General features: G+C 35.2%; 1 protein-coding gene across 10 annotated transcripts in view; it reads left to right on the plus strand.

The window, feature by feature from the left end:
- CACNA2D1 (calcium voltage-gated channel auxiliary subunit alpha2delta 1) overlaps positions 1–27,618 on the plus strand; it is a 365,488-nt gene that overhangs the window by 171,858 nt on the left and 166,012 nt on the right. For all 10 annotated transcript variants that reach the window (XM_039570182.1, XM_039570172.1, XM_039570173.1 and 7 more), the window contains exon 5: positions 21,117–21,161. In XM_039570182.1, the coding sequence (XP_039426116.1) occupies positions 21,117–21,161 (45 nt within the window). The remainder of the gene's footprint in view (positions 1–21,116; positions 21,162–27,618) is intronic.

The following is a 27,618-nucleotide window of genomic DNA, read 5'->3' on the forward strand; positions in this document are numbered from 1 at the left end:
CCTAATATAATTCAATTTGTTCCATTTTTGCCAGAAGTAATCTTTCTTCTCTTCTGGCCTACTTTTTAGAAAATGCCTGCTCAAATTAGTTTGCACACAGATCTTTCTGATAAACTTAATTTTCACTGGAAGATTCATTCTCCTAATGGCTGTGATGGAAAATGGAAGATAGACCGTGAAACTTTCTGCAGTCGAGGGTTCTTAAAGTACTTCTGATAGGATTATGGATGGTCTACATCATGCTGCATGAGGTTCATTTCTCATCCAGGATTTGGTTTTGGGTGATGAAAGCCCTTCCTGCAGCATTGCACATGAGTCACTGTAGAAAGAAACTCATGGGACAAGCTATTTCTGCTTCTAATGAGCTAGTGATCAGCAATGTCCTTGACAGTCAGATTGCAGCGGAATAATAACCTATGGAGTTTTACGGAGAAAATAGCAGGAGCATTCCTCCTGGGGAAGTGTACATGGGCTGACTTGAGTGGAACACAAGCAAAAAATGAAGGGCAAAGAAGGCTGACTCTGGGACCAAGGTCTGTACAGAGATACAAGGGATGTGTCAGTCAAAAGACCACCAGGGTGCCTGTTCTAATACCTTATGCTAAATATGAGTGGGTTTTGCACAGTTCACAGCAAAAGAAACATGCAAGCATTAAAGATTTTATTTTTAGGTTAATGTCAAAGTATAATAAAAATTCAGCATCTTAGATATGGTCTTTTGAAATAAGCTAGTACAAGGGAAAAAAACATATTTACTTGCACAGACTCTTTTTTTTTTTTTTTTTTTTTTTTGTTTCGCCTAATGATTTAGTGTAAAGGCTGTCCAGATTGTCTAAAGAGCAAAATTTGCTTGTCATTTAGAAAAATGGTAAGGAGACTCTTTAAAACTATTATTAAACTATTTACAGACATACAAATCCACATCTACTAAAATCCCTTTTCTGTACTATTTCTAATTGAATGAGAGTATAATTTCTTCCATTGTTTTAAGTATTATAGTATATTAGATTCCAACTACTTCAAGCAGACCAAGCAATGAAAAACAAAGCAAAAAACTTAAATTTTGAGTCTTTTATAAATCACAGAATCACAACATGGTTTATATTGGAAGGGACCTTAAAGCTTATCTTGTTCTGACCCCCCTGCCATGGGCAGGGACACCTTCCACTAGACCAGATTGCTCAGAGCCTCATTCAACCTGGCCTTGAACACATCCAGGGAACTTCTCTGGGAAACCTGTGGCAGTGCCTCACCACCTACACAGGAAAGAATTTCTCCCTAATGCCTAATCTAAATTTACCTTCTTTCAGTTTCATAGAATCATAGACTGTGCGGAGTGTGAAGGGACCCATCAAGATCATCAAGTCCAACTCTTGGCCCTGCACAGGACACCCCAAGAACCACACCATGTGCCTGATAGTCTTGTCCGAACACTTCTTGAACTTTGTCAGGCTTGGTGCTGTGACTACTTCCCTGGGGAGCCTGTTCCAGTGCCCAACCACCCTCTGGGGGAAAAACTTGTTTATATCCAACCTAAATCTCCCCCAACTCAGCTTCAGGCTGTTTCCTTGGGTCCTGTCACTTGTCATGAGAATGAAGAGATCAGTACCTCACCTCATGAGAGCGTTGATGACCGCACTGGGATCTCCCCTCAGACTCTTTTTCTCCAGGCCAAACAAACCAGGTGACCTCAGATGTTCCTTATACGGATTCCCCTGGCCTTCCTTTGGACACTCTCTAATAGCTGAATGTCTTTTTTATGTTGTGGTGCCCAAAAATGCACACAGCACTGGAGGTGAGGCCACTCCAGAGCAGAGCAGAGCAGGACAATCCTCTCCCTTGCCCGGCTGGCAATGGTTGGCCCTCCTGACTGCCAGGGCACTGCTGGCTCTTGTTCAACCAGGACCCACAGGTCCCTTTTGCACCTGCCCTCCAGCCTCTCATTTCCCACTCTATAACACATTCAGGGTTGCCCCATCCCAGGTGCAGAATCTGGCACTTGCTCTCGTTAAACTTGATCTGTCTGATGGCTGCCCATCTCTCCAATATGTCGAGGTCTTTCTGCAGGACCTCTCTGCCTTTGGGGGACTCAACAGCTCTTTCCCAGTTTAGTGTCATCAGCAAACTTCCTTAGTGTTCCTTCGAGTCCTGATTCCAAGCAATTAATGAAGATGCTGAAGAGAACTGGGGTGAGGATGGAACCCTGCAGAACCCCACCAGTGACAGATCACCAGCCTGATGTCCCCCCATTCACTATAACATTTGTGCCTGACATGTGAGCCTGTTGCTCACGCACTCTGTAACTTGGTTATCCGGCTGTGAGCTGGACATTTTGAAAATCTAAAATGAGTTAAGAGCATGTATCTTACATATTTACCATTAGTTTTAGCTAAGTGACAGAAAAACAGATCATAATGGATGTGGGTATTTTTCACTGATAATTAAATATCAAAATAATTTTGGAAACTACTAATTAATTTAATAAAGGTATAAAGTTATTCAAAGCAATTAAGAATAATAATTAAGAATTATTAATTAAGAATAATAATTAAGAATACCAAATGTCTTCTAAGTTAAAAAGGGAAAAAAAGAAATATTGGACTGTGATGTGTTAATTCCTGATGAAGCACAAAGTTGGTTAAAATAGCTGAACTGCCGTTTGCTTGTATGGCCCAAAAATAATACTTACCTGTTAGAAAACTATTAGGTCTTAAGAGAATATTTGTGAAGTTTATGAAGGCAAAATGAAAGTGCTTAGGTTCAGACAAATGAAGAAATCCCATTCTCTGTTTCCTACTCCATTGGTACTGTCCAATTCCCCAGCTGCCCATGCAGCTGTGGGAGTTAAACCTGCTTGAATGTTTTAGATTAAAGCAGTTACAACTCAGAGGTACAAACTAAAGAGGTATCTAAATGAAGCAGCTTTGTCAGTTTGAAATTTCTTGTACACTACAAATTGAAAGGGGGATGGTTTTGACACTTATGAGGGTCCAATTATTTTTCTGGAATAAAGACTCATGAAAAAAATGTATGCAAATTGAAAGAAGGAAAGGAGAATTCTGCATAAAGTAATTGCTGTTATTCCCTGAATGAATCTTCTACAATTACATTTGATACCACACTTGATTGCCTTGCAATGGTTGGTTAAATAAAGCAATTTTGTTTCCAGTTGGGTTGCTGTATTAATTGTACTTACACATGTATAAACATAAGGGGTATCTCATTGGTATTTTAAAAGGGGAGTCTGTATGGATGGCCTATTAACATCAACTTATTTATACAGAGAGTGAAACTTAGGCTTTTAAGAATTAATTATCACATTAAAATGCCACATGAAAAATTCTTTCAATATGCTTTATCACTTAACCAGTAGTGTTATTTTATATCCTTCTGTGTAAATGATGTTTTTCTATGTCTTGGTAATTTTGAGACAGCATTTACTCCAATGATAACATGTAGGCTGGTGTTCATGTACCAACTGGGCTAAAAATAATGACAAAAGGTCATGGGAGTATTACTTTGGAATTATGGTTTGTTTGTTTATTTTTTTCTAGTAGAAATTTTGGCTGCATAAAACTGTAGTGAAAGGTTGCTCAGCAAAGAAACAGAAGATGAAAAGTATAACTAAGATAAAATAAGTCTTCTATCACCAGAGTTGATCCAAGCAGTGACCTGCAAGAGCAGAGCAGTAGTAGGTATCTCTGTTGTATCTTGCAGTTTGGAGATTTTCAGGACTGTCTGTAATTTATTTTGGATGTTACAAAAATGCTAGAACATTGTATCTTAAAAGCCTCAGGTGGAAAACAAACAAACAAACCATGAAACTTTCAGCTTTGACGCGATTTCATTATAAAGAGGCAGTTTACTAAACGTATTTTGTCTCTTGAAAGAAGGAAAACTCTGTGAAGAAGAAAAACTAGAATCCTTTTTCTCTCATCTCTTCAGAGAGAGGATACAGCTCTCTCATGGCTTATACCTCTGATAATCCTCTTCTGTGCAAAGAGCATCTGTGAGAAATGATACAGTTGAGATTTGGCACCAGACCTCCAGCACAGAGAACTGGTCCTCACAGGTGCAAAGTAGGTGTGGGATCCTTTCCTAGTAAGTCATACATACTTTATAATTTTGTGAAAGTTATAACACTAAACACAGGCAAAGTGTGAAAGCTGTCTGTGTCTTCACACAATGTTTTGATCCAAAACTCAGTGAAATAAATCTTCAATTAATTTTGATTCATTTTGGATAATGTCTCACATTTCTAAGGTCTCTGTGACTTGAAAAAAACATCCAAGTGATCAATTTAAATTGACGGATTTAAATTGACAGATGGTCAAAGTTTTAAGGAGGATAATATTCTCTGAAGGGCTGTGTGCCACCTCTTCTGTGACCTGTAGCCTTCATTTGTGTATAATTTAAATTAAATGTGCCCTATATTACTGAAAAGAATGAAATAACATTTTTTTTGCCAGTGATTGCACTTGGACATCTTTCTACTCAGGGGATGAAGCTCTGTTTGAGTGCACTGGGAGTAGTAGGAAGGTGAGGTGAAAAGTAAATAAGGATAAATCATATTTACTGAAATTGTGTGGGTTTAAGGGTTGTTCTGATGTTTATTTGAAGTTTATCAAATCACTTATACCTGTTCGAGTCGGGAAAGCTCACTGTGAATGTTGCAGGAACACGTATTTCTGCAGTTTTCTACAATGTTTGTCTAAGTGAGACAGGAAACACAATAGCTACAGCCTTTGGAACAAGCTCACCTTGGCTTCCCAGGATCTCCATCATTAGTAAGGAGAGTTTCATCTTGGTGTAGAAATCCACTGTGAACACGTCCACACTGAAGCCTGTTGGGAGACATGGCATAAGTCTCACCAGATTAGTGCAGAACTTGTCTGGCATTCACTCCTGGGAGCAAGATCCCACTGTTTACTTGTCTGCCCCCAACATCCTGCCCCTTAGTGTTTGGATTCTTATTTCAAAAAGTCTCGGTGTACCCTCTGGTTTACAAATATCTAGCAGGCACTAGTTAAATAAAAGAAAAACATCTTAAAGAAAATTAAAAAGAAAAATCCAGGTCATTAGAAACCTTTTTTAAGAGTACTGTTGCTTGCTATCTTGCCTGGAGTTTTATAACTTCCCAGACTCTCCCAGGTGTGTCTTTCAGTCTAGAAATCATTGATTTTCCTCTAAAATATGGGCTGCCACAGGAGAGCTCTTCCGTGCTTTTTTAAAATTATGTATCTGATATGTTCCTGTATGAGAATTGCACCAATGAGTGTTAGTGTGATTAATTAGACTGGTAATCCTTGATTTTTTTTTTTTCCTCCACACTTCAGGAATTTTAAACCAATTAGGAAGCTTATGAGGAAGAGAGTGGTAGCAGTACAATCAGAATTATTATATATAAGCAGGGATTTTAAATATGTAGCTATAGAGGAGCTAGCTTTTGGTCTTTTGGTATTGGTTATTTACCATCTCTTAATAAGCTTACCTTCAGTAAAAGAGTGTAACTTTATAATATAAATCATTGCAAAGTTCTCATGCACAGTGAAGTGCTTCACTGGTTGGAAACTTGCCAAAAAAGCTTTTAGAGTAAAGCAAAGAAACACCTTCAATCATTGTTGAGGGCTTTCAAGCATTCCATTTTATCTGAAAAATCAAATATGTTAAAGACATCTAATTCACTTTTTACTTATTGACCCGACAACTCATTTAAAAAATGTGCAGCTTCTGAAAAAGAAGTGGAAGGAAGGATCTAGGTAAGAAGAAAAGAAAGAAAGGTGTGATTTCTATTATCAAGCTGCCATACGTATGCATTATCACCTTCATTTTGAATAGGCTTTAATGTACTTTCAGAACAAACATCTTATTAAAAGCAAGATATACTATTGTACTCAATTTATTAACACTCTGTAGGTTCTTCAGTTTAAAATGGAGAAGTACAATATGCTAAGAAAAGCTTTTGCAGGCTGCTATTGTGAGCATTTTCTAAGAGTTCATTGAATTTGTGGCACAGATGAAGCTAGCTGGTTTTTTGATTTTACCTTTCACCCTCAAATTCAATTGCTCATGTAAATCTGGGATAAGTAATTCATAGCACTTTACTACCTTTGATGAATCAGAAATGGACTTCAAGGATGCTGTTTATTTTGTCTGTAAGCTTTTTTGTGAAATGTTTTCATTTCAAAGCTAACAATATATTTTTCTGTGGTTTATCCTTGTCAGTATAACTAGGATCTGACTAGTTTTCTCAGTTTCCAAGGAAAACTCATTTCCCTGTTGCTCGTCACATTTTATTCTAACCCTTTTTACACTGAATTTAGGAAATGAGCCAATATTTTGGGAAAAAAGAGTATTAACCAACTTAACTTTGTTGTCAATATTTATTAATTGGAAGAGAGAGATAATGATATTTTTAATTAAAACTGAAAAAAACCTGATATAATTGAATATGCACAAAAAGTTAATCAATGGCATAAGAATCAAATATAGCTTCTCTTAATGAAGGCAGACTTCTAAGTTTGAGAAATTCAGAAATTCAGGTTTGGTTCTTACTTCAGAGAAGGAATGCCATTCATAATAGCAAACCTTAGAGATTTTTTTTTAAGGAAACTAAACCCAAATATGTTTGAAACATTTCCTGCCAGAAAGAGCAAATACCATGAATATATAGATATGGACTTCTACATGTATTATTTAATATTAAAAACAGAGCTTTTCTGAAAGTCTGAGATGAATGGGTTGGATTTTTGCAGGTGGAGATATTTGTGGGTTTCTTCACTCCACTTGTGGTTTTTTTTTTCCAAATGACAAAACCACTGGCATCATGTAGGCCCTGGTATCTTACCTTATTTTGTCCCAAGATTCCTGTAAGATACTAGATGAAATTTTGGCTTATCTTTATCAAATCTCATTACCTTTAGAAAAGGACCTAACAGGGGAGTTGGAAAGTTTCCATATTTAAAACTTTGTAGACTTCTACACTCCCAAGAAGCACTGATCCTAGAAAAGAGGCTTGTGCAATGGATGAGAACAGAAAATGTTTGATGTCTGCACTCTTTTGCAGTTGAAATACCACAGAAATTTTAATAGATGTTTCATTTTGCATAGACTTTCAAATGCTCTGGGAGTGCAAGACAATCCTATTATTAAGAGCTGCATTTGACTCATGGGATTTGGGAATTCTTAGCTTTCTATCTCCTGAGTATAATGCAATTCTCATTAGAATTTAAACAAAAGGTGAAAATGTGTCTCTTTTATGTCCTGCAAATGATGATATGTGATTGAAGTAGTGTCAGATATTTCTGTAGACTAAGCCACAAAGCAAAAGACGTGCATAACACAGAGCAGAGAAATTCTTCAAAATTAGCAATATCCTAACAAGTCCTAACATCATATAAAGAAATGCTTAAAAATTCTACCTGATTTGACCAGAAATGTATGTTAAGCATTTGCTTTCTTTTTTACCAGGTATTCTTTCTATCAGCTATGGGCAAATAAGAGCTCTAGAAATAAATAAACAAATCTAGGTCTCATTGGAGTTATATGAGGATTTATCAAGTCTTGAGAACTCTGGGCCACCTCTGTGACTGTGATTCATGTGTTTGTAGAACATACTATCATTCTGTTTTAATTTTCCTATTTTTTAGTCACAAATTATATTGCACTGAAATACTATGAAGTGTAACTTTTTTTTAAATGTGCGAATAAATATAAAAATGACCAGATCAGATCCTTGCTTTTAAAAATGGGTGAATAATCCCTGATGAATTATTAATTCAGGTAGGATTGTCTTAGTCCTTTGGGCATTACTACTTCTCAGGAGGGTAACTTCAGTTTTGCATTTCTTAAGAGTTACACATGAGTACAGTAGAACTAAAAAGTTTGGCTCTATTGATATTCTTCTGTGCTTGCACAAAATTCTAGTGTTTTCACCTCATAAAACTTCTTGTACTTTGCCCTTTTTTGTGAGATTTTTCCTACATAAAAATTTAAAGAAAACTTCCAGCAAAAGTTTTCTGCCAGACTGAATGTTCTCCATAAAGGCAAATTTAATCTAATCTAATTTGCTATGGACATCGTAGCTTAAATGACCTCTAGACCTAAATCATTCTAAAATACTCATAGAGGAAGTCTTGCAGAGCACTTCCCCACCTTTCCAATAGAACATTTCAGTTTTATTTTACCAGTATTTGCAGATATTTTGTCCTAAAGCTGTGTTGCTGCAAAAAAGGGTGGTTTGGTTTCTTTTCACTTTTGGTGAGGGATACCAGCAAAAACCCCAGAAGCTGGATTAAGACTGAAATGTTTTCAAAACCATATTATTAATATATTTATTAATCCCAAGTGATGATACCCATTTCTTCTGCTGGCAGTTGCTTTGACTTATTTTCCTTAATACAGGGATCACACCACATGGGAGATTTAATTCCAAATACTTCCAGTCTCTCTTGGTCTCTTGTGTTTTGGGTCTACATTAATTACATCGGGGCATGTAAGAGTATATGAGCATACAAAACCTGTTGAGATGATCTTGGAGGCATGTAGAAAGCCAGACAGAGTATTACCTCCTGCAGACCTGCCAGCACAGTCATTTGAGAATGGTTCCTGTGCATGCTGTGCCACAGAATGGGTCTGGGCATTGCTTAGGTGTCTTGGGGGCAGCTGTAACGAGCACGATATGGATGAAAGCAGAGTGTGTTCAGGATTGATCTGTGTTTTATTTTGAAACACAGACATCATACTCTCTGTGAAGAATAAAGCATGCTCTATCCTAAAAAGTCATGCAGTTGCACATCAGTAAGCATCCTGTGTCAAGAATAACCGCCAAGAGGAAATATTGTTCAAGAGAAAACAAGTTTTATTTATAGCAATAGATACATAGCATTTACAGATAAATTAACCTTGAAAATTGGAAAGAAAAGTCCATCAGTTTAGTAGTAAATTCTTCAGACATTCGACCAAGAGCAGTAGGAAAAAATTCCCTCTATTTCTGTGAAAATATTTACAATATTATGAATTATGCCATGATTGTGAACTATGAATGCTGCTTTTATGAAAAAATAACTATGACATGGACAACACAGGATTTCCTTTACAGATTCACATCAGTAGTTTTTGCTGACACGGGAACAGTTCACTGACTTACATGTACTGGTAAGAGTAGAGCAGTGCAAATCCATTAATCTAATTGAGCTGGTGTATGCTTGTCAAGAATAGAATGTCCTCAATTCATTCAGTTCCTCGTGTCATCTCTATATTGATAAGAAAATATTAAGCTAAATACAACTGAATTAATCAAATCCTTTTATTTGTACATGAGGTCTGCAATATTGTATTTTCAAAAGCTTTAAATGTTTTAATATGAAACAGAGCAAATAGTCTTCTTTCTTACTTCAAGATAATGGATTAAAGCTTACAGATTTCTGAGATATTAGATATGCTTTTCTGTATTGCTCAGTGTTTATAAACAACGTTTAGGTGATAATTTGAGAATCAGACAAATTTTAAGATTGTGCTGGTCCTACTTAAATGGGTGGGAGTTATTTTTATGCACATATAAATTGTATAAATTTTCCTCTGTGTTTATACTTGCACATGTATTTATACATGTATCTACATGTATACATGCTCAAAGAGATCATCTAATAGTGTTTGTGTATTCATGTCTATGTACAGGAACACACATTTAGCTGAGTCTCTTGGAGGTCTACAAGGAACTAAAGCTGGTGGGTTCGGATCGTCTGAGAACACAAGTGGTTAAACTAGAATATGCCCATACTTTTGAAATTTTGCCTCTTTCGTGTTTTAAACTCCAGGAATATTTTATATTCAGTGTGAACAGCATCTTTGTGTCTTACTGCAGGAAGGAAGTCCTGGCCCTTGGAGTCAATTTGCATGGTTGATGAATGCTCACTCAGTGCAGGAATCCATGGTTTACTTACACCTGTGATTTTCAGTTCACTGTGTCCAAATAACACACAGACTGCTGGTCTCATAAGGATAGTTTAGCACAATGCTGATACAGTGTTAGATCACTGGACAAGTGTTTGGAGGTATTTGTAGTACAATACCTGCTGAAATAGTTTTGGAGGGCTTTTCTAGGCAAAAAGTAGCTAAGTTAGGATGGCTTCTGCTCATATAGTTTTTTGAAGCTGTAACAGTTGTCATGCCATCAAGTTCAGTAAACTTCCTAAAGTGAAACCAAAAGAAAACAATCCCCAGCCAGGTGGATCGCAGTTTGTAACGTGAACTGTGTAAAATGAGAAGGGACTAAAGGAAGGCAAGGCAAGGCAAGGCAAGGCAAGGCAAGGGAGGGGAAATAGGCCCAGGAAATTTTGCCTGTTACCAAGGAGGTCATTGATGGGAGAAGTTTGGAATGACTGCTTTGCTGCAATAGTCTCCTGCTTTTCTCTTCAGTTTTCACTGCTGTGTCTTCTCTGAGTGTGAACAGAGAATGGCATCACCCTTGACAAGACACTTCACCCTTTTTTGCAGCATTCCTTCTTTCCTCTTCAGCCTAAGTTTCCCATCTTCCATTACCCCTTTTTAAACACTTGTAGTTTCGCCCTCTCGTGCTTTCTGCAATCTCAGTTCACGCATCTGTAGTACTGTGCAATGGTGCTGTGGAGAGCTGAGCTGAAATAGTCTCAAGCAACACAGCATAAATTTCGGGAAACAAAATGATGCATTTCTTCAAACTAAAATCAGTTTAATAGATATTTTCCAATTTACTTCATACTCTCTTCTTCACTGTGATCTTCCAGTGCTAATCTCTTTTTCCAGTAGCCTTCTTGGTTAGGTTTGCAGGAGCCTTTCTGATTGTCTTTTTTTTAAAAAAAAAAAAAACCTGCCTTAATTTCATTTTTTTTGCAAGAGAGAGCTATTTTGCTTGTTCAAAATTTCTCACATTGGCTCTTTCTTCACATCTTCATACTTCTGTGATATATCTGTCTGTCCACCCCGAATTCTAAAAAAGAGATGAATTCCAAAGAAGTGCTAATTTGTAAAGAATTTGAAAGTGAATAATACAGTGTAAGGGCCCAAACTTACACGTGTTAACATAGATTCTGATGGGAATGCTAAAATGCTGTGAACTTCAATAAGTCTTTGCCTAGAATAAGATTCATCTATATAAAATTTAAAATACTTTTTGAATTGTGTGCAGTTTTTGAACTAGAAGGATGTGCAAATCCATAACTAGGTGATTCCTTCTCTGAGTTGTTAAAGCCCAGGACTGTTCCCAAGGAGAGATTGCTGTTCTCTCCATCCCACTGACAGCCAGCAGCCACCAGTCTCGCTTTCAAAGATTTCTTTGTATTTCTTTGCAGTTTGTGGCATAAGCATCAAATACCTGATGAGTGAAAAACCCTTGTTGTGATCTATGTAAGGAAACACAAACCTCTTTTCATTTAGTGCAGTTGTTAAGATTGAGAATGAGAAACATAATAGCAAGATGTTGAAACGACTCTTAAATCCTATTTCTCTTGTTCATGGCTTCCAGCATACCAGTGTAACATCAATAATTAAGAAGAAAAGTAATTTTGTTCTAATTATTTGTGATGTGAGCCTTTTGCTTGTAGTGATTAACTGGAAAAGTCTTCATCATATTAAATAGTAAAAGAAATGTTTTCCAGCTGCCGGCTTGTCTTGTGCCACTGAACTACTCCTGAAATAAGGTGTGCTCCTGAAGCTTTGCTTTATTGCAGTGATTGAGCGAAAGATGTGCACAAAACAGCTGCCAAAGCTGAATAATTAAATTATGATTCCTTCTGTTCTTTATTAATTAGGTGAGCTTGGAATAATTCTTAGAGCCTGGTAACTGCTGTCCAGAGTTGTTTTCTCAGAGATAGGGAAAAATGATTTAAATTAAAGTCTTAAGAAAGATTTGTGTTTATAAGATGCCCATTAAAACAATTAACAGTCAATATGCCAGACATTTGTTATGTGGGTAAGCCAAAGCAATCTGAAAAGAAAACATGGCCTGACATATTCTGAAATTCATTACATTTTTCACATTTAGGAGGAAATGGAGAGATTTCTTAGGGTTTCTTCCTAAAATTAATGCAAATTGTGTAAAATGAGCTATAGGAATTGTTTTTGGTTTTTTGGGCAGTTTCTGGACACACTTGAAGTGACAATAAACTCAATGAAGAATTGATCCAGACAGGAAAAGAGTTTTTAAAAAATATATATTAGAAATCATTAATTTTACAGGTCAATTTCATCATTGAAAAACGTGGTCCAAAGTTTGGATCATACTTTCATAATTTATATGTGAAAATCTATTTTTCCTGTGTTACACAGTATTGTAATACCCTGTAGAAATCTTCCTATATTTTAGTTTTTATCTGCGGACAAAAGAGTAAAGAAAGAGCTGTATAAGGCTCTCTGCTCATGCAGTTTAAGGAAAATTATGCAAAATGTTGACATTTTTCTATTCCAGTGAGATTCTTAAAATATATTAATGTTATCTGGGTATTTTTGCTTAGACTTTAGTTACAGCGACTTTGTGTAATATGTTTCTTGTGATATATGATTTTTTTTGTGAAGATAAGCCTTGGAATATACATAATTCAGCCACTCTTATGGATCACCAAGAAGCTACCCTCTTGAGTTTTTACTCCATTTTAGTGTCATATGCCTAAAATTTGATTCCTTTTTGTAACAGCTGATTGCAGCATTGGTAAACATGGTCTTATTTGTTGGCTGTATTGGATGGAGCACAGTGGCAATGTAACAAATGTACACAACTTATTTTGGGGAGAAATTCTACTAAATGTTTGCCTATTGAATGGTAGAAAGAATTTTTTTCAAAGTCTTTTGCAGATTTGTTGGAGTTGGAGGACTGGCATATTTTCTATATTTGGTTATGGTAGTGCAGGAGGTTCATTACATCCCAGCACCTACTTAAATATGAATTCAGAATGCCAATTTCTTGTGAATCCAAAGCAAAATTATGTCCAAACTGTTTAACTAGGCACCTGTACTCTACTAGTCGCAGTATTTACAATCTAGATAATATGCAAATCAATTTAGACTTTTTTATTTTATTTATATTTTTTTATATTCTTTCATCAACTAAAGAAAGTAGTGCTGAATAATTATAATAAACATACTTTGCTGCTTTAATTAAACTGATCAGATAGTGTGATAGAGAGGTTAATTAGCTGCTAACAAATTAATTTCATTTTCCCACCTGGAAATCTGCTTTGTAATCACTTGCATTTTGCCTTATAAAGAGAAGTCATTTGCAGTTGCTTTTACTTTGAGGAAGTTACTGTGATGAGGAAATTAGCAGTTTCCTGGACCTTTTGGAAGAATTTATTTACCAAAATTAAAATGGATTTAAAATATTTTTGTTTCTCAGCGTTGTCTCTGTCTTCCTTGCTTTTGGCTTAGAGGACTGGAGGAAGAATAGAGAGGATGGTTATTTCTATCTCTTTACATATGTAGCTGGTTCTTTTAAATTTGGTAACTCCAGAAGAGGCCCCTTATGATTTTCTTTCCTGGTCATTTGTGACACATGCAAGTACCTAAAATCCTAGGTTTTACTGGGGATCAAAATATCATTCTTGATGATAATTCTTCAGCTTGACTAACTAAAACAACAGTCAGCCTGTGATATCGGCAACTATACCAGAGAATAATACCAATGTGGTTTTGCAACTAAATTTTCAGTCACTAAGTGTTCATTCCTGCATGAAGTATTTGGCCTTTGATGCTTAATTGTTTGCCACATTTGATTTGTTTCGTTCACCAGTTGCACTAAAAAATTAAATTTTAAAAAGCCCCCAAAATTAAAAACAATTCATAAAAAAATAGACTATCCTTACCAGTAGGGAAAATGCCAAAATTCCATTGTTATATTAACAATTATCTGCAAGTCGAACAGAGGTTTCTGTTTGACTACAGACCATTGAGCCAGAGGATGTCTTTATGCAGAAATTGTTCATGGGGTATGCTGTATTCCTTCAGAACAGAGAGCTCTGTAGATTTTGATTTGGGTGTGTGTTTGTCTGACTTGTATTTCTCATCATCTTATGGGCTCTATTTCATTTAACCTCACACATTCAACTACTTTTGACTTTTAATTCTACAGTCAAAGTGCAATTAGTACTTGAAATGTATTCTTAACTTTTTTTATGAAGTTAGGTATCATCCTGGCAGCTTAAGTAGTCCAGTGGCAGTTTCTAACAGTTATTCTTACAGTGACAAATGCCTCCAAATTGGGGAATTTTGTTTGACATGGAGAAATGTTGCCTATTCTTGAGAGTTTCTACGATGAATTCCAGAGATCTGAAGGCATAAGTACTCTTTCTAGTGTTTGTTACCCTTCTTTTTGAGGTTATGCAGGTAACCTTAATACTCTTCACTACTTCCCTTTTTTCTAAGTAAATCTATAATGTAGCATAATATGGACACTGAGGCAAAAGAATAAAAAATCCTACTTACTGTATCCTGTGAAAAATAGCACGGTTTCCTCTTGAGATTTGAATGTATATAAAAAACTTCTTACTCAGCTTTATTAATTATAATTTGCACGGGACAAATTAAATCAAGCAAGGTTAAATTCAGCATGTAATCAGATATTGTCACAGGGAGCAGGGGGACACGAGGAAAGGTGTCGCTGAGAAGGTCAGGCCAGTGAGTGGAGCAAGCAGTGGCTGGGTGGCAGCACCATTTTGCACACACAGTCACTGTGCACAGAGTAAGCTGAGACCTGCCCTGGTCACAGAGCTGATGAGTTGGCAGAGCCTAGCCTGGGGCATGTGGGATGTCAGATACCTAGAGATTTATGTTGGAATCTCAGATATTTCCAAAGTTTTAGATTCTTCTAAGTTTAGACTTCAATGAACTCTTTGAAGATCTTAGTTTTTAACTCAGATATCTAAAATCTGACCACCATCGGCACTGCTGTCTTTGGATCCAGATTCAGATCAAAATTCCTCAGAATCGATGTCAAGGGCTTGAAAGTATATCTTTCATAGAGTGTATTTTTATCTGGATTCTGCATGTGTGCATTACACTTCTCTGTTTATACAGATGCCTTATATAAGCCCTATTATTAGGCTTGTATGTTTTAGTCCCGCTGTCAAGCACTCAGATAATTGATAAATTACTCATTTTATTTATCACTCTGATGCATCTGTGAATGGTCAAGTGACCACCTCATGAAAACTGTCTATAAATTTGAAGGTTTACGGATTGATAATTTCAGAGAAGGAATAACCTGTAGATGAATGCTGATAAAGTTGATCTTTCTCACCATTTAAAGGAAAGGATATTCTATGACTAAGAGTGTACAGCACCTTTAATTCCCCTTTATGTTATTTGCTGTAATCTTTACCTTCAACTTTTCATTTCAGTTATTAGTCTCAGTGGAATCTTGGGAAAAAACCCTTTACATGAATCTGATAAAAAAGGCTTGTCATAAATTATAGTGCAGACCTGGAAGGTTTTAATTAGTGTATGAAATTTAATATTCTGACAAAGCAGTATTTAATCAAATTATGTTTGGGGGAAAAACGTTTCACCCAAGTGACTCATTTGTCCATATTATGGGTAATATAGTACATATTTCTTGATTGTTATTTCACTGTTCAATTTTTTTAATAGTTTGATTTTTAAAATATCTTGTTTCTATGTCCAGTTTCAAGATCATGTTTTAAATGCACTTTCTAACTGGTTTCTTACAGCCCATGTTCAGGCAGTGTAATTGCATGCATACACTGTAATTATAATTACAACTGGTTTACTATACTGCCTGAAATTTTGTTCACTTTAAAGACAAGTGATAAATCAATATTTTTGCACACGGATACTGAAGTGAAAAAAAAGCTATTAGCTGCTAATCCCCTTATTTTATATGTGTAATTTCACTTACATAAAATCACAAAGCTGTAACAAAAGAGATGGTAGTAGTTGACGCTTTCATTATTTTTCCATGTTTGCAAGCTTTTATTCCCTAATGTTATCCTCTTTAAAGATAAATGTAATATTTTTATGTGTGATAGGCCATATTTAGCTTTCTTTTCTTAAAGGTCTAATTGTCCCTTAAACTGCATGTCAGGCTGTATAAAGGATTAAACTAAAACTGCCTGGATTATTTGTCATAGGATTTATTAGGATAGGTTTAAACCTTAATTACCCCCAAGGTATTAGAGTGAAGTTTTTTTAATACACTTCTTTATCCTTTAAGGGGATACAAGGAATTTTTTTTTTTTTTTAATTAAGGTGGATATTTTGCCAACACTTAATGAAATGCCTTTTTAGCATTTGTAGGCATTTACACTAATTTCCCTTGGTCTGCCTATAAAGAGTGAAATGGACCAGTATTATTAATATTTTAATTGCTTCATGCTACGCAAAAGGACTACCAGTTCTTTTACTAATGTGACTGTGTTTTCCAAGTGTGTGGGATTAATATGATTTTAAAATATTCTCCAAATTTGTATCTATAATTCCAAGAATTTATTTGTAAACTGAAGAGTCAAGATCAGACTTGTGTTTGCAGCATGGTTTGGTTTTTCTCAGATTTTAATTTCTTTCTCTACCTCTTACCTGCAAACTAAAAGAATCCTCACTACTTGCAGATTACCTGCAATATAGAGCAGTTTTTATACATTGCCTCACTTTGGGTGCTTTAGCACTTCTTGGGTAAATACTTAGAAGTCATGGGAAGCATCTTGTTTTAAAACAAAATCCAAATAAACATATTTGGCTGTAATTTCAGATTTTAAAACATGAACTACTAATTATGCGGTAATATATATTTGCAATATAATCTGCTACACTAATTTTAGGTTTGCCTCCAGGGGTTTCCTGAATAAAATCTTTGAATTTTGGAGACCTTTAACAAATGCTCCTCTGTTTTCTTTTCTGAGGGAGCTCATTATCTTCTAGCATCTCTGTAATGGCTAAAAGTGAATTTTTTTTACTTCCACATTTTATCTACAATTGTTTTGGAAATGCATCTTTTAGGGAAAAAGGATAATTGTGATATATGTCAAAATTAATACATTATATTAATTTCTTATGATATAAAAAGCTGAAGAAAACCTTTTTTCCTTTTCCTCACCCTTTCTTTATTTTTTTTTTAAATAATCTATTTATTTTCTTGTAGTTCATTATAGAGTCTCATAAAGTTCTAGAATTCACTTTAGGCCAATCTCCCCTGTAGGCATAACCCCATTTTAGGCTGCATCTCAGGACCTGGGTTCAGCAGAGCCTCTAGGAAGCCCATGGATAGACCTGAGCGTTTATGTAATCTTTACCACAGCTTCAGTGAAAGCAATGTTTCTGAACAGACTGCATTGGATGTTTGTTGAAAAAGACTTCAAAAAACAATCTTTAGACTAGTTGGTGGAACACGTATGTCATGAAAAGTTCTTGGAATTCTAGCATAAGGTTAAGAGAGGAGGTTTTCCCGCATACACCACTACATGACAGGCATGACCAGGAGCTTTCATTCTGGCACTTGGTAAAGGAGGATGTATATCTCTAACCAGCAAAATGGCATAAATATACTACTACAATTTTTGCTGTACATAATTATCTGTAGTGTCCAACGTCCTGTTGCAATGTGATCCCTTCTCGTTGTTCTTGAAAGACCTTGATTGAAAAAAGCATTATTTCATGAGATGAAAAGCCAGCTTCAGCTGCATTCATGTAATCCTGAGTTGAGTTTAGGCATTTATTTGTTAAGTCAATGGACTGTGTCTGTAAACTTGCTCTGTAGAGAAGCAAAATCCGAGGGTAAGTTAGTCTTGGTGTGAGCTCAAATTTCATCTGCAGATACTCTGAAAGATGATGTTTTCCCATGCTTTTCTTCTACATGTCTCTTTAAATCTCTAGACACAGAGATTATAAAGATCATCGACTTTGGATTTTGTGTGTTGAAATTTAAGAACTTATTAATATTACCCAATATGTAATGTTTCCCATTGGACTTGTTTTCTACCCTGAGCTGGAAAACAGAGAAGTAATGAAATGAAAAACAATGTAAAGATAGTGGAATAATCTCACTTCAGCAGATAATACTACCAATGAAAGTGTGGAAGAAAAATTATGATAGAAAATAAAATAGTAAGAGTCAAAAATAAAACATTTATGACCTGGTCCTTAGTGTAATTTTTATATGGCTTGCCTATGTCTTTCTCAGATACTAAACCTTTTTGCTTTGAAAGGGGAATTAAAGATGTTGAAAACTACCCTTCACCTTCCCAACTGCAGAGATTTTTTACAATCATATGCTGATACTACACAAAATTTTTTATTTATGCATGTGGTCTCCTAAAGTCTTTCTTTCATTCATTTAACTTCAGGACTGTCTTACCAAATCCCTTCAGTGGTGAACAGAAGAAGCAGTGAGTCTTTACCCCCTCTCGCTCACAGCATTACTGGATAAAGAACAAAAATAAATATCTAGGATATTTACACTGTACCTACGGTTTGCTGACCAAGTTTGCAATATTACTTGGTGGCAAAAGTGTACAACAGTGGGAAGATTAAAATTCCTTTTGTCAAGAAGTTAATAAATAACTAAACTACTCACTTGAGAGTCAGCAACAAAGCAATTTGTTCTTGTCAACTAGAAGTGGTTAAATTATGAAAAATTGTCCCCTAAAGATCTGAGTGATCCATTAATCTAATTTGTGACCCGTACAGCATTCAGTGTGTTGTAGCACTGGCTATCTCATATTTTCTATATTAAGAGTAGTGAGATATGTCCAATGTCAGTGTCAGTTTATGCATTGTATAGGTAATATTTCCAGGGAGGGTAATGGACTACAAGATATGAATAGCCTCACAAAAAATATCTAAGTCATTTGGGCAGGGAGTGTTTATTTTCATTAACTTGTAAATTTATCATGTTCCTGAAACATAATTCTAATAGGTGATTTTAAAAATACTGTTCAGTCCAGTAGAGATAGACAGTAAAGCTATGCCAGCTTTGAGAAATTTAAACAAATAAAAAAACCATAAAAGACAAAGAAAATATAATTGTGAAAACAAAGAATCATTTTGTTTAAGTAGATAAAGAGAGTTGTGTCTATTGATGACTGTGTTAAAAATCCTATACAATAATGATTTGATGACAAGTAAACAAGAGCAGTGGAGAGGGGCTCAGGAAATAAACTCATATCTAGATGAGAGTCAATACAAGAGAGGGCCTAATAGAAATTGTGTTTCATGAAAGCGTTCCTTTAAAAAACGAAAGCAGTAAACCAAAACAGTTAATTATGTCTGTATTGCTTTTCCTGCTCTCATTTTTACTGACAAAAACCTTCTAGGGATGAGACTGTGAGGTAACTGCTCTAATACAACCTGACATAAGGATTTGTGATGAACAATTTTTTTTTTAATTAATTTCTTTTTTTTTTTTTTTTAAACTAAACAGATGACCTTGTGGTGAAAACACTTGTGTTAACATTTCTAGCTAGTATCAGTCAGAGCTGGATCCTTTGCAGTTTCAAATGTTGCCTCCTAAAGAATCAGAGGGGCTTTTGAACCAATCACATTTTTTACAGAGCAGTTATTTTGTACATAACTATTTACAAAGTGAAGAGGAACCAAAGAAAATAGAATCTTTTGCCCTGACTTACTCAGAGACTTCCACAAGCATTTTATGGTCTTTTCTTTACAACAATCAAGTGAATAAACAATTAGCTTCAGTCTTTAATGATGAAAAGAATTTCCTCCTGTGTCTGTACTGCCTTGAGATCTATCTTTGTTGTCCAGATACCAATACAAAACCAACTGTCCTATGGATAGAAGAGTGTCTTGATGGAAAAGCAAAAAAGTTCATTTTGAGGGAAAAGGATGAGTTTGTGTTAATAGCATTTACCTCAAAATGGCATTTAGCTGATCTGTAATATATTTCATGTTTGACTCCCTAAAAGGTCACAAAGGAGAATAAATGATATCATTGTTTACAGAATGAGTAAAATTATGGTTTGTATAGATGAACTGCATTACCTTGTAATACATGTCATACTTCTTTAGTGAAAGTAAAAATTGTCGTTGGCTTACCCACTTGAAAACTGATTACTGAAAGCATTCTTTCCTGTTGTTATTTATAAAGGAGAACACTTTGTGTTCAACTTTTTATTTAGATACATAAAAGGTATTACCATAAACAACTGAAAAAAAAAAAGAGACAATTTTTGGAGGTCAACAGCAATCACCTACTTTAAGCACACTGCTGGATATGAAGAAATGTAACTTCTCCTTTTCTTTATTCAAAATCTATAATGGTACTTAAAAATACTGTGTTCATACATGTCTCTATTTCATACAGAATTGCACATAAAATTGATTGGTTTTATTCAAAAAGCTTTGGGCACATTGTAGAAATTCTATTTGGTGGAAAGCTGCTCCAGTGATTCTAAGTCTTCAAGGCTCTTGAATGGTTCAACAATGTTTAAACAGAAAACAAAACTGTATTCCATAGGACATACCTCAATTTTCAAACTCCTGTAGAAGTTAACACTGAATGGAACTTCTGACTGATTTTGGAATGGCAACTAGCAACCTTCTCCTTCTTTGCTTTGCTTGAATTACATGGTACAGTGTTTCCACAGAGCTGCCAGGATCTGCTCTACACTCCAACAGCCAGACTCTCCTGTGATGTATTTTCACAGATTTTATTTTCACAGTGGGAGGTGAATAAAACAATAAACATGTGTGCAGCAAATACTTACTCCACTAAGCAAAGCCTGTACCTCGGTGTATCTATTGCCTGCTGGATGTCATGGTGCATAAATCCCCTAATTGCACAGTGAAAGTCACATGTCTGTGACAGAAACAGCTTATGGAAGCCTTTTATGAGCTCTGGAGTTTGTCCAATGTTATCTGTACTTTTCTAGCTGTGTTTTGAGCGACTTATGTATCCTCCCATAGAAGAACCATTAAATTAATGAAGTTAAGCCTGAGCATGGGAAATTGTGCATGCAACAGAGAGAAAGCAAAGATCAAAGTCTGTCATGTTTCAAAGAGAATACATAAAGAACTGTGGGTTTATTTCAAAATCTATCTTACAATAGTAGAGATTATTGCTACATAAATTTATTTTCTTTTTCAAACTAACAGAATTACTTTTCTTTCTCTTACAGAATAATGATATAATCTATTACAATGCAAAAGACGATCAGAATGATGTAAGTAATATGTTTCATTTAATTACATTGCCTGTAATCTCAGAAAATTAGGGGATTGAAAATATTAATGAAACTCTAAGATGATAATTTAAAGATTTGGCAGAAGCAAAAAAGCAAAAAACTTAAAATGTCTTCAAAAGTTTCCTCAAGAGCCAGGCAATATTTTATGTTCTAATTCTCAAAGTCTGTCTCCTCTCATACAGTTTGAATTACTGGTTAGGCAGAAAATGTGCTGGAGAATGAAGATCCTGACAGCAGTATAATTCACTTTTTGAAATGTAATAAAATCATAATTGTAGGATTGGTGAATCAACATGATAAATGTAAATAATTGACTTTACTCTGAAGGAACCATTTCCTGGCCTTATTTTCCAAGATCATATTATATTGTTCTGTGTTCTTCATAATAAAATTTTTATATGAGGAGAAAGAAGATGTGAAATGTTACTAAATAATTATTTTCATTCACTTTGTGATCATTATGTGACTGTAATAAGATTTGGGAAAATTGAAAATCCAATCACAAGATTTAGAGTAAATGTATGATACTTCAATTCCTGATTTACTAAAACTCTTACTTTAAAAGGTTTGAAGTCTCCTATCTGCCGTTAATTGTTAAAAAGGCAATACAAGTTATCCTCACCTTCACTGGAGATAATACAACTGCTTGTCTTCATTGTAGATTTTATTTATAAAACCATAGAAAAATGTTGTAAATGTATTAATCAAAATTGCCAGCGTGCTTCATTTGCACTTTTTAATCAAGTGTACTTTAGAGATTGATGGCATCACTATTGTAATTGATGCTTCTGCTGTAAGGCAATTAAGGTACATAGATCATCAAGCAGAACTTTTTCATATGGTTGTATAGAGATATGAGTACTTGATTTAAGATACAACAAACTACTGTCCTGGGTTTTAAAGTTTGCATGATTTAAGTAAAATTCATTAGTAGTAACCTAATTTGAAATATATTGTTCTGTTCTCATTAAATTCACTGGGATGGCAGATGCTAATTTTCTCTGGAAACAGAATTTTGAAGCTTAAATATTGGATTTTTAATCTAAATATACCAGATAGTGATGGTAGACTGTGGTGTGAAATAAGAGACTGTGATGTATCTGTTATGATTGAGTAGTACTGGGAAAGGTCTTGAGATTACCACTTCTACAACCTAAATCCAAATCTGTTAGGCAAGCCAGGAAAGGAAATACTATTTCAGAGTTTATTGTCTTTGTTTTTTATCATTTTTTTCCGGATATTCTTTTCCTTTCAAGAAAAAAAGTGCACACACACCCACCCTAAAAAAAATTTTGTTAGACCATATATTCTGTTTTATTTCTGTTTCAGTTTTAATTTCTTTATATGTCCTTTTGAACTATTAGAATGAAGTTTATAATAATGTTTATTGTCAAGGAGTGATAAGGATACAATTGTCTTTTTTAGTGATAGTGGGTTTTTTTTTGAGAAGACCTTCATCCAGATCTCAGCTATGTATGCAAACACCACAGACTCTTCTTCCCTCTTCCTGCCTGAAAAAAAAAAAAAATGCTTGAGACAGATTTTTTTCTTTCAATATTGAGAAATTTTAATAGAATCATCTCTGAAGCACTGGTTGGTAAAACTGTGTTTGCAATCCATTTCTTTCTGTCTCTAGGAAGTCCAGACTTTCTTTCCTCTTCCATGCTGTGAGCCTTCATTTATTCACAGGAAATGATATTGTATTTATCTTTGAGTACAATCAAGAATAATTAGTAGCAGAAATTAATTTATTTAAATTAGACATCTAAACTAATCTCTGTGAGTATCTCTAGAAAGCTGTTCAGTTTGTTTTGAGACAGATGTCTAAGGTCATCTGAACTAAATCAGTTCTAGGTGTGTGTTCCTCTGTGTTGACCAGGTTCCTATAACAGATCCTTCTAGATCTTAACTTTTGGATGTTGAAGAATTAGAAGAAATTAATCTCAAAGTTCTGGCCTGACAGTTTTTATTTGTCTCCACTCATCCTTTGAATATTACAGCTTTTTCAGAAGAGCAATCCTCTTAAAGTCTGCGTATTTCTGTGGTGTATGTTTACACGCTGCAGTACCATTTGCTTTCCTTCTTCCCGTTTCCATACCACATTCAGTAGATCCTTCTCTCATTTTTCATCTGCTGTCATGATGGGCCTTTTCAAATCTAATGACTGGGTTTGCTTGTACTAAAAAAAATAAAAGAGCATGTGGAGGCCAATCATTCTCTGGCCTTTGGATTTCTCAGTCTCTCAGATAAAACGATCAATTTGTAACCCCGTAGTCCATCAATCAGTAATAGACCTTTTGTACTCTTTATCCTACAACAGCAATTATATTCTGCTTGCTTATTTCCCCCTCCCCCCCAGTGCTCTATATAATGTGTGAGCACTTGATGATAATTAATGAGTTTTATCCTCACAACAAGGTAGGAGGTATTGTATTCCCATTTTTTACATCTCGTAGGAAGATAATGGCCAAACTTGTAATTTAATACAGGTCTCCCAGGTTTTCATCCATTTTCCTTTTCCCAAGAACCCTTTCAGTTTGATATATTGCAGCCTGTTTGTGCACTTTAATTTGCAGGTGTCAACAGCTTGTTGTATTTGGACAAATGCTGCAGTGCTTATATTGGACAACTGAGTAGTCCCACATTAAGCTGCTCTTTCTCATTAGTTCTCATATTGCTTTTCCTGTTTTTTCATCTTGTCCTTTGTACCCCTACCTTATTTATAGTAATTTTGCTTCACTGCTCAATTCTTCCCTCTTCTTTATATTGGTCTCCATTTTATTTCCAGTTTTTCCATATCTTGTTTACAGATTCTTCCTAATTTTTTTTTTTTCTGTTTCCTTGTGTTCAAATAATCCACAACTCCACCATGCACTGAATTGCTCAGTTGCCTAATTTTCTTTTATCCCAAATTCTTTCCTTAATGTTTCTCTCATCTCCTCCTTGCATCTTGCTCCTTTTCCAAAATTTTTAGTGTAATTTCTTATCATGGTTTTATAAACTTTTTCCTGCACAAGATAAAACAGCCTAAGGAAATGAAGATTGAATTTTTTCAATGATTTGATGGAAAGAAGTAAGTGTTACAAGTAAAAAATGTCTCTAACATGAAACCAGCCTCACATCATTGGAAGTCTGCAGTTTCCCTGTAGTCCCTAGGTTTGAATTGGGAGCAGACAATTGCATCTCCTGGCAAGAGATGTGTCCCTAGTTAGCAAAACTGATTCATTAGACATTTCCTTCATGCAGTCTCATATTGGTTTGCAGTCATAACTAACAGGGCTGTGCTCCTTGTGCAGTTATTGACCATGTACTAAGTGATAGCAGCACCTTTTATTTTATTTTACTGAATTACTGTGAAATTATGGGTCCCTTTGGGCAGTAAGTATCTGCACAAAGTGTGGACTCACAATGTGACTAGGAGTCAATGTGCAGATTCCACTAGAGGCAAAAATCTGGAGCATGCCTATGGTTGATTTTAAAACAAATACGTTTTTTGTTACTTATAATAAAGAAGGAAGAAATCTTAAAACCGATAAGCTGTCTGTGCCATATGGTTTAGGAATTTTTCCTAATTCAGTGGTGCCTTGTTATTTTGGAATAATTTGTGAAATATTAGCTCTCTTTGAGTTAAACTGCAGCATAAATGTAGCTATCAGGTTGAGGTTTTATAAATACTGATGAAAAGAAATCTACATCAAATTGAAAACTGTTGAAAGAATTAGAAAGCCTTGTTAGTTTTGAATGTAAATTCTTCAGAAAAATCATGGTGTGTTTTAACAAACATTTTAGAAAACAAAATAATTTCCACCCCTCAAACTTTTTTTTTTTTTTTAATAGGAAGTTATGAATAGGTATTGGGCAGAAGTAAGCAGAGACCAGAATGGCATGTTCCTTGTGGATTTGCTTCTTCCCAAGAAGAGACTTGGAGGTTTAGAGGCACTGACAGTGATTATAGAAGTTTATTGAGTCTCTGCTTTTACCCTCACACAAGTCTTGCCTTTTCTACTACTTCATGGTATCAAGGTTGCAAAATCAGCTTATATGTGCACCTATGATTAATTTAATAAAGAGAATTCTGTTAATGAATTATCCCAGGTCTACTTGCAAACAAGTCTGAACCTACTGTAGATTTGATCAAAGAAATGCTGGTTTGTTTTTTGTTTTCCTCCAGCCACAAGAATTCAGGAGTTTCCTGGCTTTTTGCCTTATAACATACATTGAAAAATGGCTGATTTATTTATTTTATTCTAGTTTGATATTTTATGTATTTTATAGACGGACATCAGAAAAAAGAAAAGTTTCCTCTGTAACCCAGTGTTTCAGGAGCTGCGTGTTGGGTCAGGTAGAGCCCTTGAGGGGGAGATGGCACCTGAGTGTGGTCAGTTTGGAGGAGTGTCTGGAACTGAGGCAGGGCAGATGGGGGACTCCAGTGATCAAGTCTCAAAGGAGACAGGTATAAAAAGATTTCTAGAGACTGAAAGGGTGATGCCAGGTTTCTGCAAGTCCAGCAGCTGCCAGTTGCTGGATTAAAAATTGAAACTGAGTGTAATGGCTGGCCCTGACACTACACGGAAAGCTGGGACAGTGACTGCTTTTGCATGTCATCCAACAGATACAGATTTCCTCTGGCTTTTCAAGGCTTTTAAACCTGCTTCTGATAGAACTTTTAGGAAGCTCCCTTTTATCTGCATGTGTAAGAGTAGCTCTATCTCAGTGCTTTCACTGTGTCTGGATGCAAGCATGCAAATAACCAAATCAGTCTTACCATCTGGGTTTAGCTAATGGTGGATTTCAAAGCATCAGGTTTCTCCCGAGCTAAAGCTACTGACTTTTCAGTGTTTCATAGACAGTGAAGGACAAGCACTTCCAATAGGAAATTTATCTCAAATAATTTAGAATGGGCTTAAGTGCTAAGCTGTAGAGGATGTAGGCTCCTTTTGCAATAGGGCAGCCTAGCAAGAGTAACCAGCTAACTTCCCTAGCTCCCTCAGGTCTCTTATTCCCTCTGCTTTCATTGCATGACAACCAATATGGTTTGACATTACAGTCATAACTATGATGTGTTGTGTTTCTTTTCATCGTTGCTTTGTCCTTTCCTGCTTCGATACTGAAGAAATATTTTAGATAAGTCATAAAAGATTTGCTCCAGCTATTCTCATTTATGATAAGCGGGCAAAGTCTATGTCACAGCGATTGGAAAATCTAGATAGATAACTCCACAATAACTGTGATTTGCACACCCCTGCAAGAAGGTGCCAACAAGTAGGTGTTGTACATACAACATATATGTTTAGAGCTTATTTTTATGACTGCTATTCTTCATGTGTGTAAGTTGCAGCTACTTTTAGATTTACTTTCTTCTCTGTCTGAACTACCAAGGTTTTTAACCTGGCCAAGGTGTTGCATGTATCAGATTAAGTAATATTTACATGGATCTAAATACCTAGTTCTCATATTTTCTGTTTGTCACATCTTTTGATGGTATGTGGTAGAGTTAGGCATGTGAAAATTTCACTGGAAAACATAATTTATCACTTGTTCTAGAAAAAATTTTGTACATTCTTGGAGAATTATGATACTGAAATGGGCTAATGAGTAAATTTGTAAATAGATTGAAATACTAATTGAGTGGTGCTTCATGGAGATATTTTGGATTTGAACTCTTTGAGAACTTGGGCTGCAACTGTCCCAGTTACTTTGATTCTTAGCAATATGGCATGGATCCTATTGAGTTTTTGTTTGGTTTGGATTCTTACTGTAATGGGTATTAGCTGCACACACAAATGCCTTATTCTAGCCTGTTTTTTGATGCAGACAGAGGAAATATTTTGACAGGGTAGTTTGCTCTTAGACTTACCTAAACCATAAGAGGGAAATAAATTTGTGCTAGTATAAATTATGTCTTTCATTATGAAAGACTGTCAGAGTAGGACTGTTGATAGACCTGTTCAGGGAGTATTTTGATAACTTTAGACAAGTTTCATTAGAACAAAATCTGTAGTAAATGTCATATTTTCAACTATATTCTAATTTTTATTACATATATATCTAGAATATTAACCTATATCTTTTGGTAGTGGAATGTATTGCTTGGAATAAATAATTAAGTCTATAACAAACCCAATGTTTTATGAAATGAGGAGGAAAAATTTTGTAGATTTACACAGACTCCCTAACTCATTCCATTTTCGAAAGAACTTCCTAGTTGTTGTACTTTTTGTTTCCTGAGAGTATTCCAAGCCTCTTTCCTGTGCTTCTCAAATATGCAATATATTCATAGATGTTCCTCTTATAAGTTATTATAGGTAGCAAAGTTACTAGGTAGCAAAGAACATACTTACTTTGGTACATATATTGGAAAAGTTTAATTTGAATTAACATGTTTTAAAATGAAGTGCCATAAAAAGGTAGACCCTTTTTTTTTTTTTTAATACAG

Source organism: Corvus cornix, chromosome 1A (genome assembly GCF_000738735.6).
Source record: "Corvus cornix cornix isolate S_Up_H32 chromosome 1A, ASM73873v5, whole genome shotgun sequence".
Taxonomy (NCBI): domain Eukaryota; kingdom Metazoa; phylum Chordata; class Aves; order Passeriformes; family Corvidae; genus Corvus; species Corvus cornix.